This window comes from Eptesicus fuscus, chromosome 4, assembly GCF_027574615.1.
Source record: "Eptesicus fuscus isolate TK198812 chromosome 4, DD_ASM_mEF_20220401, whole genome shotgun sequence".
Lineage (NCBI taxonomy): Eukaryota > Metazoa > Chordata > Mammalia > Chiroptera > Vespertilionidae > Eptesicus > Eptesicus fuscus.
Window position 1 is genome coordinate 58,770,515 of NC_072476.1, and position 15,258 is coordinate 58,785,772.

The 15,258-nt window shown below is 39.9% G+C and overlaps 1 protein-coding gene across 2 annotated transcripts in view; it reads left to right on the top strand.

The window, feature by feature from the left end:
- Window positions 1-6,679, top strand: part of ELL2 (elongation factor for RNA polymerase II 2) — an 84,570-nt gene extending 77,891 nt beyond the window's left edge. The window contains exons 10-12 of one of the 2 annotated variants that reach the window (XM_054715052.1): window positions 471-642; window positions 2,625-2,669; window positions 2,762-6,679. In XM_054715052.1, the coding sequence (XP_054571027.1) occupies window positions 471-642; window positions 2,625-2,669; window positions 2,762-2,878 (334 nt within the window). In that variant the 3' untranslated portion in view covers window positions 2,879-6,679. Of the gene's footprint in view, window positions 1-470; window positions 643-2,624; window positions 2,670-2,761 lie in introns of those variants that run through there. The other variant, XR_008555846.1, reaches the window with a different exon arrangement.
- The last annotated feature ends 8,579 nt before the right edge of the window (window positions 6,680-15,258 follow it).

Here is a 15,258-nt window from a genome sequence, read left to right on the forward strand (position 1 = left end):
CCTGGATCCACAAACAAATAATATGAGTATTAAAATGCTGGTTTAATTTACTTACCACTGAGTAAACTGACACTCTGTGAAAATGGTCTTCATTCACCAGGTCCCTAGAAGTGTTCATACCCCAAAGTAAAACAGCTTTATGGCATTTTTATTAAGAAAGTAAATTAGACTAATAGCACAACACTGCCTTTCTGTTACACAGGTTATACTGTGTCATTTTTTTAAACGACAATTTCCCTTTTGTATTTTAAATATTTGCCTAATCAGAAAGGGAAAAAGGGGAGGAAGCCTGAGGCACCTTGGTGGCAGCAGGTGTGAAAGGCCTACAGACAGATTCCCGCATAATTCCCTCTGTCTTTTTAAACTAATTCTCCTTCATGGAAGCTCTTAAGCTCTTCCGTGGGAGAATTTCGCCTGGAAGGTCTTGGAAGGAGTGACATGGCTATGTTTTATACTGTTTTCCTTATTAGAAAATATATTGCTATCGTCTCCTATGAACAACGCCAGAATTACAAGGCTGACTTCAATGCGGAGTATGATGAATACAGGGCCTTGCATGCCAGAATGGAGACCGTAGCTAGAAGATTTATCAAACTGGATGCACAACGAAAGCGCCTTTCTCCAGGCTCAAAAGAGTATCAGGTAAATGCATTTGTTCATAGACGGCTGACTTTCATGTTTTACTTTTATCTCTGTCTGGCCCAACCCCCAGGAATCCTGTGAGCCTTCAGAGTAGGTCTTCTTGCTGACCAGCTTCTCTGCAGCTTTTAGCTTCCATTTAAAGTTAGCTGGTAACTAAATATTTGAACTAGTGCTTCAACCTGTATTTCTGTCAGTGGAAAAAAATAACCTTCTATTTAACATAATATGTATAAAACATGTAATATATGCTTAATACATACAGTGCTGCAGCAATACATGTGTAGTGTATTGCGAAGAATACCAAACACAAATAAATAGGAAAACAAGTTGGATTTTGGATTCATCAAAGCATTTTATTGCATTGTCAACTCAACTCAGGCTATAGCTCTAGATCTGGCACTGTTCCCCAAAACTGCAATTCCAAGTCAATACTTTAAGTAATTTTTAAATAACCTCCATCTGGCATAGAATATGGAAGATGTAGACATAAAATATAACAAGGGGCTTAATACCACAGAAGTTTGAGGTTTAAGTGGAGAAAAACATGGTGCTTCCAGCTATTCCAGAGACAGACATTTGTTAGCAGGTAGTGATCACTTTTCACTTTCCTACTTTAAGTGGTAATAATTACTACAGCTCAAAGAGCAGCAGAAGCCTGACCTGAGCATTCTCATGGTTCTTAGCAAAAGGATTAATATAAACGAGTGTTTCCTTGCTTGCATAGACCAGATAACTTCGTCGCACTTCACAGTCATAGATGGTGCCGCCATCCCGGCCCACTGCCATTGTTCTGACAGGAACCGAGCGAGAGAATGGATGAGTTTTCCCACAGGGGAGCGCCTGTGCCCTAGATATCCATTATGACTTCTATTAGGAGGCCTTACTCTCTTAAACAAGCCGCCTAGAATTATATATTTTGCCAGAGGAGTTGGTGTTTGAGGATTCGAGAAGACGGTGATGTGTGTTTCAGGTTTGTTGTTTTCTATGTAGTTATTTACCAGCGTAGCATGATTATATTCCAAGGATTGTTTGGTGATTAGGAGTAGCTCCAGAGCCAGATGCTAGGTTTGGTTCCAAGCTCCTACCATTTAATACTTTTGTGACTTTGGGCAAGTTATTTAACTTGCCTCAAAATCCCCATCCATAAAATGAGGTGACTATAGATTTGTGCAGAATAAATGTCAGCATTTGGAATCTGCTTAGATCCATCGCACATCAGGTTACATGATACTTAAGGGTTAGCCATTTTCCCCAGTCACCCAGGTTTCCCCCCTAGAGATAATCAGTAGTGCTGGTTTCCAGTGTATTCTTTCAGAGGCACGTATGTGTGTGTGTGTGTGTAAGAGGTATATACACAAGCAAATTCACACAGATACCATATATAATTAAATCTAAAAGGTGTAATGATAAGATACACTATTGTGTTATGTTCAAGTAAGTTAAACTATGATACATTTTTACCTGATTTCATTAAGATGAGAAGAAATATGCATCTTGGAATTAATGAAATTCTTAGAATATAATATTCTGTTTCCTTCTTTTAAACAAATGATGTCAGTTGTATAAATTGTTCTGCACTTTGCTTTTTTAACTGAACAATACAATGCATCTTAGAGAATTTTTAAATATAAGTACATAAACACTTCTTCCTTGTTTAATGCTCTCCTTAGTATTCCTTTGCATGGATTAATGGACACTTAGATGTTGTTTACTATCTTTTGCTTTACAAGCAGTGCTGCAGCAAGTGACCTTCCACACACATCATTTCACTCAGACACCAGTAAATCGGAAAGGAAGTCTAAGTGCCAAGCCAGTTTTGCATTTGCTGTATTGATAACAGTTGCCAAATTACCTTCCTTAGTAATTGTACTGATTTACATTCCCATCATCAATATTTCCCCACATCCTTTCAAATGTGTATTAACTGTATATATTGACAACAAAAAAAGTTCTCTTCTGATTTCTAATTTTTAATTTTGTAGAATGTTCATGAAGAAGTCTTACAAGAATATCAAAAGATCAAGCAGGTAGGTATCATCACTGTTGGTTTTCTGACATGAAGTTGGGAAGTAATTACAAATTATTTAACCTGATTCCTCCTGTTCTTTTCCATCCACAGTCTAGTCCCAATTACCATGAAGAAAAATACAGATGCGAGTATCTTCATAACAAGCTGGCTCATATCAAAAGACTGATAGGTGAATTTGACCAACAGCAAGCAGAGGCATGGCACTAGAGCTCTGCTTGGACCAGAAGATGTGAATAAACTTAAGCTTATTTATTTAAAATTCCAAATGAGTTGCTCTAAGATTCTAAAAAAGGAAACTTTGCCTGTCGAAAGTTTCAGTATTTGTCAACTTGAGTTAACTATTTTTTTCTTTCTGTCCCCCTCCCCACAACCCTCAATTTCTTTACTTCCCTGCAATTTTGAAGCTGCTTTTTCTGGTCCTTTTTTCCCCCTCAAGACTTGTGTTTGTCAATAGAAGTAAATTTTTTTTAGATATTGGGGATCCAGTATCTATACTTTAAATCAGTTTGTTTTTTTCTTATAAACTTGTTTGTAATTAGCAATGATTTTTTTTAGATATTGGGGATCCAGTGTCCACACTTCAAAGTTATGTGTGTTAAAAAACAAACCAGTAATGTGCAAGGTGAAATGCGTTTGGATAAACATAAGCCTATTTTCTGACCTTTCTTAATGCAAACTCTTTGCCTTAAATGGTAGAATATTTAGAAATTTGCACAAAATACAAAAAAATTAAAACATTGTATTGGAGGGTTAAGAAATAAAAAGGTCTATGAGTATGTATATGTGTGTAGCTACACATACACACACATATGTGTCTGTGTGTGTGTGTGTGTGTGTGTGTGTACACACACAGGCTGACTTGATCTAGAACGGTAAAGTGCCCTGCAAGTTAACCCCCCATTGCAATGGTTGCCTTAAGGTGTTTGCTAGTTATGTATATAGTGTGGTTAATCATTAGCTACACTGCTTCCCACCTGATTGGAGCAACGGGAAGCACACTGTGGCCTACCAGCGTCTGAAAGCGTGTGCGCGACCTGTGTGTGTGCGGAGGTGGTGTGGATGTGAGCGTGCGTGAAGGAAAACAAGCTGCTACTCTTAGTAGGCCAAACGCTCAGGTTAAACAACTGACGAGTGTTACTGTAGGTTTTTGTTTTTGTTGTTTTTTGTGTGTCTTTTTTTCAAATTGCTACTTCTATTGTGAAAGACAAAAGCATTTCCATTTCAACTGTTTGTCAGCTTTGTCGTTGGGCAAAATTGGTATGTTATGAAAATGAAACGAATCTATAGTTTTGGGGCAAAATTATAAAATTAAATATGTAGGTAACCTATTTATATACTGCTATAAAGTATTTTTTGAGGAGAGATGTGCAAAGAAGTTATTACCTACATGAAATGTATATTTAAAGATTTTTTTCTTCATCCTGGGTGCCAGGAATATAAAAAAGAGTGGATATATTTAACAATAGCATACTGTGATTCATCAAACAGCACAAACTTTCAGTTCATGGAGTTTATCTGTTGACGTTGATTTAAACTATCACTTGTTTTATCATGTGGGAACATAAGTTATGTCAAAATGTAAGGATTTTGAACTAATGTTGATTCAAGTTGTGTTGTCTTACCGTATTGTCTTTTCAAAGTGCTGCCAGTTAAAAAGGGAAGCATTATGTTTACAAATCTGTTTTGAAATGTTTGCCAAATTTTGGTAGTATCTTTAATAAAGATGTTTGTCTCCAGCATCCAAAAAGAAATAAATAACTTCGTTGTGTATCACTATAAACCAGAAAAATGTTATTTTCTAGAAAACCTGAGAGAACATGTAGATGAACTTTCTCTTTGGAGTTCTTCTAAAACATTAACTGGAAAGAGTAGATAATGTAGTAAAAGTACACAAACTATACCAAGACTAAAACAAGACCCTCTACACTATACCTCTATAACATTATTGCAGAAACTTAATTTCTATGTAGCATGGACCTCCTAGGGAATTCGATTTCTTTTAGCATCGAGATCCCTGGTGCTCTTCCTTTTTCCTAAGAATTGGTACAATCATTAGTAAATGTTCATTGATTTCAAACTTTCAGTTGCAAAAAAGATAGGAAAGGAAACTTAATTGGGGGTAAATTTGGTCCTCATATTATTGTGGTGGAGTCTGCTGAGGGACTTGTCTGTAGATAATGACCTCAGTGGTGTTTAATCAAAGATTGTGTGCTGCTATTGCTATGAGTGGTGTTTCTCAAAAACAAGGTGCTTGGACCACTTACATCACCCAAATTAGAATCTCTGGGTGTAGGGCCCAGGAGGTCATCCACATTTTCCTAAGTATCCTCCAGGTGACTTGCAAGCTAAAGTATGAGAACCATTGGCTTGGATGTAGTGCTAAACCTTAGGTCTCAAAATCTCAGTCTTGAAATGAAGTTCAACTGTTGCCGTTGTGTTTTGTTGTTTTGTGTGTTTGTTTGTTTTTAACCATCTATCAGCAGGCACACATCACTTTTTTCCTCTACAAGATGAGAGGCACCTTCTCAATTGTTTCACTGCCAACTCTTATTTCAGAACTTGTTTACAGACAAGTCTTCTAGTTGGTTAATTGTTAGCCCTTAGAGTACTTACCCACCTACATCAGCACGTCTTCGGGTTTACAAATTGGGTAATAGAAGCTGGAGATGCTTCACAAAAATCCAGCACTGTATACCCATAGACTTGACCACCAACCTATAAAAGCCTTAAATTAGACATTTGTTGTGTACCATGGGCAGATCCTTATAAAATGTGTATCTATCAGTTATAAATCTCTGACTCTGCTGCTACCTGAGGCTGCATCTCTTTTGAAGGTGGGCATAAGTCTATTAAAATATTTATATCATTTTTCATGTCCTACTGTTAGATTTTTAGATACTTTCGAGTAATACCTGCAGGAATGTGTGGTCACTTCGTTACTTTGGTCGAAGAATCTATTTAGTTTTTTTGAAAGACACAATGTAAAAGAGCATTGTCAAGATGAGAGAGTGAGTTATGTTTTATCACATTTCATCTAAAATAATTTGAAGCATTCTTGAAGATTTTTACCAACACTCATAAATTGATTCTAAATTGAATGAGCAGCTAATTTAATATAAACCAAAAAGAACATTAATTAGATGTGGTTTTGTTTTTTATGTGGGGATTTCATTTTCTATCTTGTTGGGTTTTATTTCTCATGGAGTAATTTAGAGGGTTAACTTTCACCTCTAGTGGTAGATGTTAGGACTGGCTCTCTCAAAAGTAATTGGTGTGGTCAGTTTCTATCATTGCTCCATTCATTGATTCAAAAAATTCAGTATTAATTTGCGTTCATCTCTGATGGATCTTTTAACTGTTAGAGGAGTTTTCTTTTCCCTTAAAGTATTTCACTTTATTATGAAAATAAATGCATACTTGCATGTTGAAAGCAAGATGTTGAAATGAGGTTTAGCCACAAATGGTCCATTAGTTCCAACACTGCTTGGTTGCCTTACCTCTTACATTACTTTATTCTTTGCTTCTGGAACTTGCCTGAAACGCTTTAGCAGTTCATTGTCTTTCTGGCAGGGTGAGTGTTGTCATGTGTGCTTGGTATATGCCTTTACTACTTCTGAAGTTCTTACAGTTTATTACTTCCCCAAGTGTTACTAAATCCTTTTATTACATGTACCAGATTGGGGGAAACTTATAACCAGCACTTTGAGAGAAACATTTTGGGAAAGGGTATTTAATGGACACTATTAAATGAAGGCAACAGGAGATATTATTCACTTTCTATGTAACCTAAAAAACTGAACAAGGCTGTGAGGCTCATTTCAAAATATTTTGAAGTGTTAAAAACTACATATATACTATATACGCTGTTTCTCAGTTCCATCCAAACCATGTTAGGACTCTGGAAGGTAAAATGTCACAGGGACCTTTCAGTTGTTACTGAGCTCAGCAGCTATGGTGGCCCCTGTTGTTCTACACCAATTTCAGTTCAATAAAAATGTTAACATTGCACTTCTGGTATTTGTTTTGCCTTTGTCTCATTTCAAGCCCTTAACTCTGTCTTAAAAAACAACAACAAAAAAAAATTCCCCACACCAAAGTGCTCTCTGATGCCCTAATGTAAATGATCTTCCTAGGACAGATATTATTTATTGGTGACTCTAGAAAGTGGGAGCAGGGTGTCCGTCTGCTCCGGGACCCTGCCTGTTTATAAGTTTAGGACATACCCTCAACAGGCAACACTAGGGGAACAGCCATCATAGTTAGCATTTGTTGAGGGTTTTCCTGTGGGATACATACCCTTTTGCATCCATTGTCCCATTTCTCCTCACCACAGCCCTGTTATACTCATTTTGTTGGTGAGTAAAGTAAGGTTTAGAGAAGTTAAGAAACTTGCCCATCACGCAGCTAATAAACAGTGAAGCCTAAGAAACCTGATCCCCACATCTGTGTTCTTAACCACTTCTCCATGCTAGCCCTCAAATGTTGGTACCGGTTTAGAGGTAGAATAATCTTCACAAAGTAATCATTCTAGTAACATCGGACGGGCTAGAAAAATGTTTTGATTCAAAGGAGACTAGAATGTGAGTGTGATGGCTACTGGATTATTCCCAGTAGGTTGATTTTATCAGAATTGATAAATTTGAAGGAAGGCCAAAATACTTTTTAAGAAAAGAGATGATTCTTTTCTTCATGGCTGTGTGTAGTCTTAACGAGGCTGTTGGAAGGAGACTAGGCAGTGAAGATAGAGACAGGAGGCAGGGGTATGGCCTTGGAATCACACCATTTTCTCTTCATATGAAAAGGCTGTCTCCCTAACAACAGACCAGCTCTAGGATCCCCGTCTGAATTAGTCATGAGGACCTTCTCCTGGCTGGATCCTTATCCCCCCAGTTTCTGTAAGTTTTCTGTAGGAATAATGGAAGATGAAAGGAAGAAAGTCTCAATGAAGCATTGGTGTTAAAAACCTAGAATGTTTAGTGCCAGCAGTGGTTCTGGTTAGGCTTACAAGGAGCCTCACAGATTAATGAGATTCCTAATGTAACTGTGGCAGCAGCCCTCTCCCACCAGACATTTAACATGTGCTTGTCTTTTGATTCCTTCCCTCAGCTGTAAAGTGGAAATACGCCTTCTTACTGGGTATGAAAGAAGCTTAATTACTGTTTATAAAGCACTTGGGTGTTCCATGAAAACAGCTATCTAAATTATATATTGTCTGCTGAATGCATAGGGAGACTTGGGAGCATTCTTTTCCAGGTGACAATGGGTCCATTTTGACTGATGGCAAAGGGGACAGAGGCAGAGAGAAGAGAGAGGCTTGAGGTTTCTAGGTGAGTGCTTGGGGTTTGTTTCACTGAATGCCAGGCCTTCACGTACCTGCTCCACTGGTTTTACCTTTCTGACACGGACAGGAGGCTAGCAGTGGCAAGAGATGGCTCTGATATTTTATGATTGCTTAATTGTCATGTTGGGGTCAGATGATTCTGCCGTGTGTGACTGGAGATGCGTCATTCACAACTCCCGCCTGCTTAATTCAACGGGCCAGCCAGGCTGGTTTGTCTTACTGTAATTAGATACTTGGTACAATGTGGGCATTTGTAGATGGACGATAAAAATTCCATATCTGGGTCTGTGAAATGTAGGAGAACGCTTCCTAAAGATAAGCTCACAGAATGAGCCACCAAGTCTGAGTTCTAAAGCTGGGGCGTGTAGGGGAATGGCTGGCTGCCTTTCTATGCTCAGGACCCCAGTGGGCTCACAGAATTCTAGACAGGCAGTGGGAGCCGATTTGCCAGTCTCGTCTCCTGCTACACTCACCCTCTGCCACCAGTCACACAGGCCTGCCCACAGGTTTTCCTATCTCAGGCCCTTACGGTCACTTGCTGTTTCTTCTGCACCACCAGCCTTACCTTCCAGCCCTTCCTCACTTAGCTCATTCCTCCTTACCCTGAAGATCTCTGTTTGAACATCACTTCTTTCCAGAAAGCCTCCTCTGACCCCTCAGACAAACTCAGGTCACCATCGTATATGCTCTCATTTTATACTTCTCCTTGAGGGCATTTATTACAAGTGTAACTAAATGCTAATTTTATTATTACTAGTTAAGTAAGTTTCGTGGAAGTAGAGACTGTCTTGCTCACGAGGGTATCCCCAGCTCCCGGCCTAGTGCCTGGCATGCAGAAGGTACTCGGTAATAATGGGTTGAAAGAATGAATAAGCAGGCTATTCGTATACGTCACACAAAGTTAACGTTGCAGAGGACTTGGACCACTGCGAGAGTCTGCTGTGTCATTGGCTGTGCCTGCCACCTCTTGCCCTGAAGTCAGGATTGAGGAAAGGCTCACTGACCTGACTTCGGGAATCCCTTTGCCATGGTTAACGAACTGGACACCTTCAAAGGTGACACGTCTTTCCAACATTGGATTCACCCCTCCAGTCACCTTTGGAATATGAGCATCTGCATTCGTCTGTCATGGTTTGGACTGTAAAATAAAATGGTTTCTAAAAGTTACTTTTATTATAACTGACATATTCTGATTCACTTCCTAATTACTTTTTTCAATAGTTTTTCTCTCACTTCTCAACGATGTGGGAGAGGACAGGCGTCTTAAGATAGTGTTGCATATCATTTTTCCATCTTCGTTAAAGCATGCCCAGCCTGATGTTTCTTTAAAGTCAACATGTGCTTTTATTGAAAATTATTTTATGCCCAACACTTCTGGAACCTCCCAAGCGGTATGCATATAAAGGATTATCCAAGGGTTTTGGGATTCCTGTAATGACAGAGCTAACAGAGCCCATCAACAGTATGAGGCATGACTGCCTTCCCTTCACAGATGATGAGATGGAGGTGTTTGAATGACAGCCCCTGGCAGAGCCAGGTGACCCCAGCAGCTTACACTCTTCCTAGAGAGAGGCTGGCAAAGTGCCCAACAAGATGGGCCACTCACGCAGTTCAGAAAATCAAGCCAGAAAGCCTGACTCGGAGTCCAGGGTCTGCCTCTCCCAAACTACACACATGGGCAAGCTTATACAGCTCTCCAGCCTCAGTTTCCCACCCATGAATGGGACAGTGCCCACCTCAGAGGGTTGTTGTGATAACATGTAGAATGGTACATGGCACCTAATAAGTTTCCTATACATACTTTTATGGTTTATTTTCTAATGATTTCTTTCCTTTTATTTTGATTTGGACAGTTTTTAGCAATATACCTGATTAATAAGCAGCCAGCCAGAACTGGAAACCCTATTGGGCTAATTAAGATTTTTGCATAACAGTGATGGAGCCCGTTTGTTAGATCAACACATCCCAGATCATTTTAAGAGTCTCTGCTCCCAATTACTCTATGAAATAAGTTTTCTCTGTGAATCTTTACAAGTGCCACATTAGTGGCCCTAAACAGCATGGATACCAGTAACTTGGTTATAGTGCCGATGCATTTGTTCCAAACTTGAACATACTCTCTATTTATCCTTTTTCCAGTTGTCTTCATAGGGGAGAGTTTGTAAAAGAGCCTTGTTTTCTGTGAGTTTAAGTGCTTCTTGGCCCCTCGTTACTAGAGGGGGGTGACACGGTTCATTTCAGGTAAGATGTGTTGTGAAAACGTCTGCCGTGAACATGACCCTGTCCTACACCACTAAGCTTTTCCTTCTCTCAAGGATAGAGTTCATTTAAGTCAACTTTGCCAACGGAGTGCCAAGAGGGTCTCCAGGGGTCTCAGGCCACCTGAGCTACAGAACTCTGCAGCTGAGAGCAGCTATAAAAGGACCCTGGGGACTGGTGCGAAGCCACCTCCTATCTACCCTCATCCTCCCTGCCTCTCTCTCTGCCCCAGCTGACACGTTTTTATTGCTGTGGTAGCCAATTACTACCACCCCACCTGCTCCTCCCTTCTCAACTCACTATTCTCACCTGAATGAACTATGATGGCTCCTCCCTTCCGTTAATGTGCACATCTTATCATTTTTCCCTCTGTCTTTGGTTACAGATGACTTGGCTTATAAATAGTGAGAAAGAAGGCCAGTTCAGAACCAGGGACCTACAAGCAAGACACAAAAAGTTTGGGAATTAAAGTTGAAAATGCTTTGCGATGGAGAGGGCAAAGAATGGAACATGCAGTCCTACACCTGGGTCTCAGTCCTAGTTCTGAGATTTACCAAATTGGGACGCAGGGCAATTTGTCTAAACCCCTGAATCTTCCTTCCACCATCTCTTATAAACTTGGATAATACCTACATACCGTGGCTAAGTGAAGATTAGATTGTTGCATTCAACTAAAGGGACTGGGTAGGGCACTCATAAAGCAACACTGTTTATTCTCACATATGTCCCTAAAAACCCACGTTGGTGGCTGTTTCTCTACCCCCAGCAATAAAATCTAGGCCAGGTCTTATAATTTCTCCAGGACAACTCTTAATATGATAAGTCCTGTGGTCAATTTTAGCATAGGTCTCATTTCAGTAACTAATAAAACTAGTCTTATATCGAAGCCAAAACTCTGAAATGCAATTAAAATGAAAGCTGTTCCACTCTTTCAGCTTAGGCCTGCTTTAGGCGGGAAGCCAAGTGCTTCTTGCCATCCTCCCACCACGCAGTGCCCCCAGGTTGAAGGAGCAGAAGGTAGGGCGAAGAGATAAGGGGCAGGGAGTCTGGTCTTGGCTTCCTGTAGGCATTGTCAGAGCCTGTCCTGACACTTGTACCCTTTGACCATCACCTCCCCATCTCCCCCACTCCTCTAGCCCCTACTGATCCCCTTCTACTCTGCTTCTATGAGTTTAACTATTTTATATTCCACACATAAGTGAGAAAAAAACAGTATTTGTCTTTCCCTGGTCTATTTTATTTAGCATAACATGCTCCAGTTTCATTTATATTGTTGCAAATGGTAGGATTTCTTTTTTTAGGCTGAATATTAGTCCTGTGTGTGTGTGTGTGTGTGTGTGTGTGTGTGTGTCAAATTTTCTTTATTCATCCATCAGTGGACATTTAGGTTGCTTCCGTATTTTGACAATTATGAATATATTGCAATAAACATGGGAGTGCAGGTATCTCTTTGAGGGCTTAATTTCAATTCCTTTGGATAAATATTCATAAGTGGAATTTTTGGATCATATAGTAGTCCTATTTTTAATCTTTTAAGTAATTTCCATACTGTTTCCCATTGTGGCTGCCCCAGTATACATTCCCACCAACAGTGCACAAGGGCTTCCTTTTCTCCACATCCTCACTGACATCTAAGTGGTCTTCAGAAAGTCGCTCTCATCAGCCTGTGGTAAGGGCAAGCACACTCCCTGCTCTATAGAAACCCTCTGATTTCCCACATCAGTGACTTCTCAACTTCAATCCCTTATGCCGGTGAGGAGCCAGAAGCTAAAGGGAGCAAACCTGGTTTTTCTTCACAACCTCCTACGGAAGCCCTGCATGTGTGGTCCCGCACCTTGCTTTATATTGTGTGGGTGGGGGGGGGGGGGCGGTAGGTGGCATTCATTGTCTGTGACTTCAACCAAAGCTGTCAGAGTCCTGGTTAAACCCTGTTAATTGCATTGTGAATTTTAAGGTATAGCATTTGTACATTCAGCCGACAAATATTTATGTGTTCCTAGGCATTGTGCTCTTTGGTGGGAATACAGCAAGACGAATGTGAATGACGTGGTAAATGCTGCAAAATAAAAGGGCAGCCATGCGAATGGATGATAACAGGACACAGGACAGGGAGGGAATGGGGCAAGGCCTCCCTGGGGAAATGGCATGAAACTAATCCTTGAGGATGAATAGGAGGTGGCTGAGAGGAGCGTGTACCCGAATGAGAGAACGTGTTGGGAAGGCCTTGAGAAGAAGGCCTTTAGCACTCACCAAACACGTGTTTCTCCAAATCACTTCTCATTTACAAAAACCACTTAGGGTCTTGCTTTTGTGTTGAACTTGTTCCCTCCGTTGCTGCTTTGCCCTTAGAAGCATTTCTGGAGGCATGAAGCCTAGACACGATTTCCGCTTGAGATCCAGGCACGTGGGTTATTGCTTATCAGAGACATCTTGGTACTTAGGGTTCTTATCTGGTGGCCAACTGATGTTGCTAATAAGTTCTGAGGAAAGTTTCCAAAATAGATGGACGTCAATTTAGTGGCATACTGACCTCAAACCAATCTGTGAACTTTCACATGGAGAAGAACTAGGGAGAAACAGTGACTGCCTTTCCCAGGAATTGGTGAGCCCATCATCTCCCCGTTGGAGGCTGGTGCAGAATGAGCACAGAGAGCCAAGATGGGCAGGTGCCCTCCATTGGTGGGGGTATCTAGGGTTATAGTAAGAAATCTTAGCCACATTGATAGAGCCCTATCAGCCAGAGACAGTTTCTCTGAGAAAAAACAATCAAAAGCATCTTTTCTATTAAAATTATCAACCAGTTCTCTGTCGTCAGCAGCCAGGCAAATCTGTGTGGTGAGGCTCTCACAAGGTAATTGGTGGGCAAGCAGCAAACCAAGACAAGAGTGGTGAGAGAAAGATGCCAGAGGGTCCAAGAAGCTGCAAAAGAGCACTTCTGGGAATAAAAATGAGCAAAAGTAGGGGAGTGAGGTGGATACTTTCTTATATACCACTTTACAATATACAATGTTTTATGCTGTTTTCAAGCATTTTCACAGATGTTCTCAATTGATCCTCCCTTTAATCCCTTTACAACAGGGGTGGGGAACCTTTTCTCTGCCAAGAGCCATTTGGATATTTATAAAATCATACACATGCCATACAAAATTATGAACTTAAAAATTAGCCTGCTAGTCCTAAGAGGGAAGTTTATAGCTCTACAGGCCTACCTCAAAATACAAGAAAAACTGGTAATAAATTATCTAACTCTACAACTTAAAGAATTAGAATGAAAGCAACAAGAAAATCCCAGAGTGAGCAGAAGGAAGGAGATAACAAAGATAAGATATGAAATAAATGACTTAGAGACCAAAAAAAACAAAAACAAAAACAATACAAAAGATAAATGAAACCAAGAGCTGGTTCTTTGAAAGGATAAACAAGATTGATGAACCTCTAGCCAGGCTCACCAAGAAGCAAAGAGAGAGGAACCAAATAAACAAAATCAGAAAAGAAAGAGGTGAAATAACAACAGACCCCACAGAAATACAAAGGATTGTAAAAAAAAATACTATGAACAACTCTATTCCAACAAACTAGACAACCTAGAGGAAATGGACATATTCCTAGAAAAATACAACCTTCCAAAACTCAATCAGGAAGAATCTGAAAATCTCCATAGGCTGATAACTATGAAGGAAATTGAAGCAGTCATCAAAAAACTTCCAGCAAACAAAAGCCTGGGGCCAGATGGCTTCACAGGGGAGTTTTACCAAACATTCAAAGAAGAACTAAAACCTATTTTCCTCAGACTATTCCAAAAAGTTCAAGAGAAAGGAACACTTCCAAGCTCGTTCTATGAAGCCATCATTACCCTAATCCCAAAACCAGATAAAGACACCACAAAAAAAGAGAACTACAGGCCAATATCCCTCATGAAGATAGATGCCAAAATCCTCAACAAAATTCTAGCAAATCAGATCCAGCATTGCATCAGTAAGATCATCCACCATGACTAAGTAGGATTTATCCTGAGGATGCAAGGATGGTACAATATCCGCAAATCAATAAACGTGATACATCACATAAACAAATTGAAAGATAAAAATCCATAGTCATATCAATTGATGCAGAAAAAGCATTTGACAAAATCCAACACCTTTTCTTGATAAAAGCCCTCAGCAAAGTGGGAATAGAAGGATCATACCTCAACATAATAAAAGCCTTATATGACAAACTTACAGGCAACATCATATTCAATGGGCAAAAACTGAAACCATTTCACCTAAGAACAGGTACAAGACAGGAATGCCCACTTTCACCATTCCTGTTCAACATAGTACTGGAAGTGCTAGCCATAGCAATTAGGCAAGAAGAAGAAATAAAAGATATCCAAATTGGAAAAGAAGAAGTAAAACAGTCATTATTCGCAGATGATTATACATAGGAAACGCTAAAGACTCCATCAAAAAATTGATCGACTGCCTCCTGCACGCCCCACACTGAGAATAGAGCCTGCAACCCAAGTATGTGACCTGACTGGGAATCGAACCATGACCTCCTGGGTCATAGGTCGATGCTCAATCACTGAGCCATGCCAGCCAGGCTACAGTTTTCTCTTTTGTTCAAAAAGGTATCAAAGTAAATCTGCAGCTTAATTTTTTATTTAACAACACTACTTGAACATCATCCCATCTTAGTCCCTGTTGACTTAGTTCATTCCTCTTACCAGCTGCATGGTATTTCATTGTTTATAACATAATTTCCTACTTTAATCACTCTGATTGAGATTCAGAGTATTCCTAATACTGAAAAACTGAAATCATCACCAACATGGCCAGATACATTCTCTTAACCAAGTGGTTTAACATTTTCATCATTGTCCCTACTGACAATCCCTGCCTTTCCAAGCCCTCTTAATGAACAAGAAAACCATAAAAATATAAAGACTGTTTAGAGGATGTTCAGAAATCATTTACAAATCCAAAACTTTTAAATACTGTACATC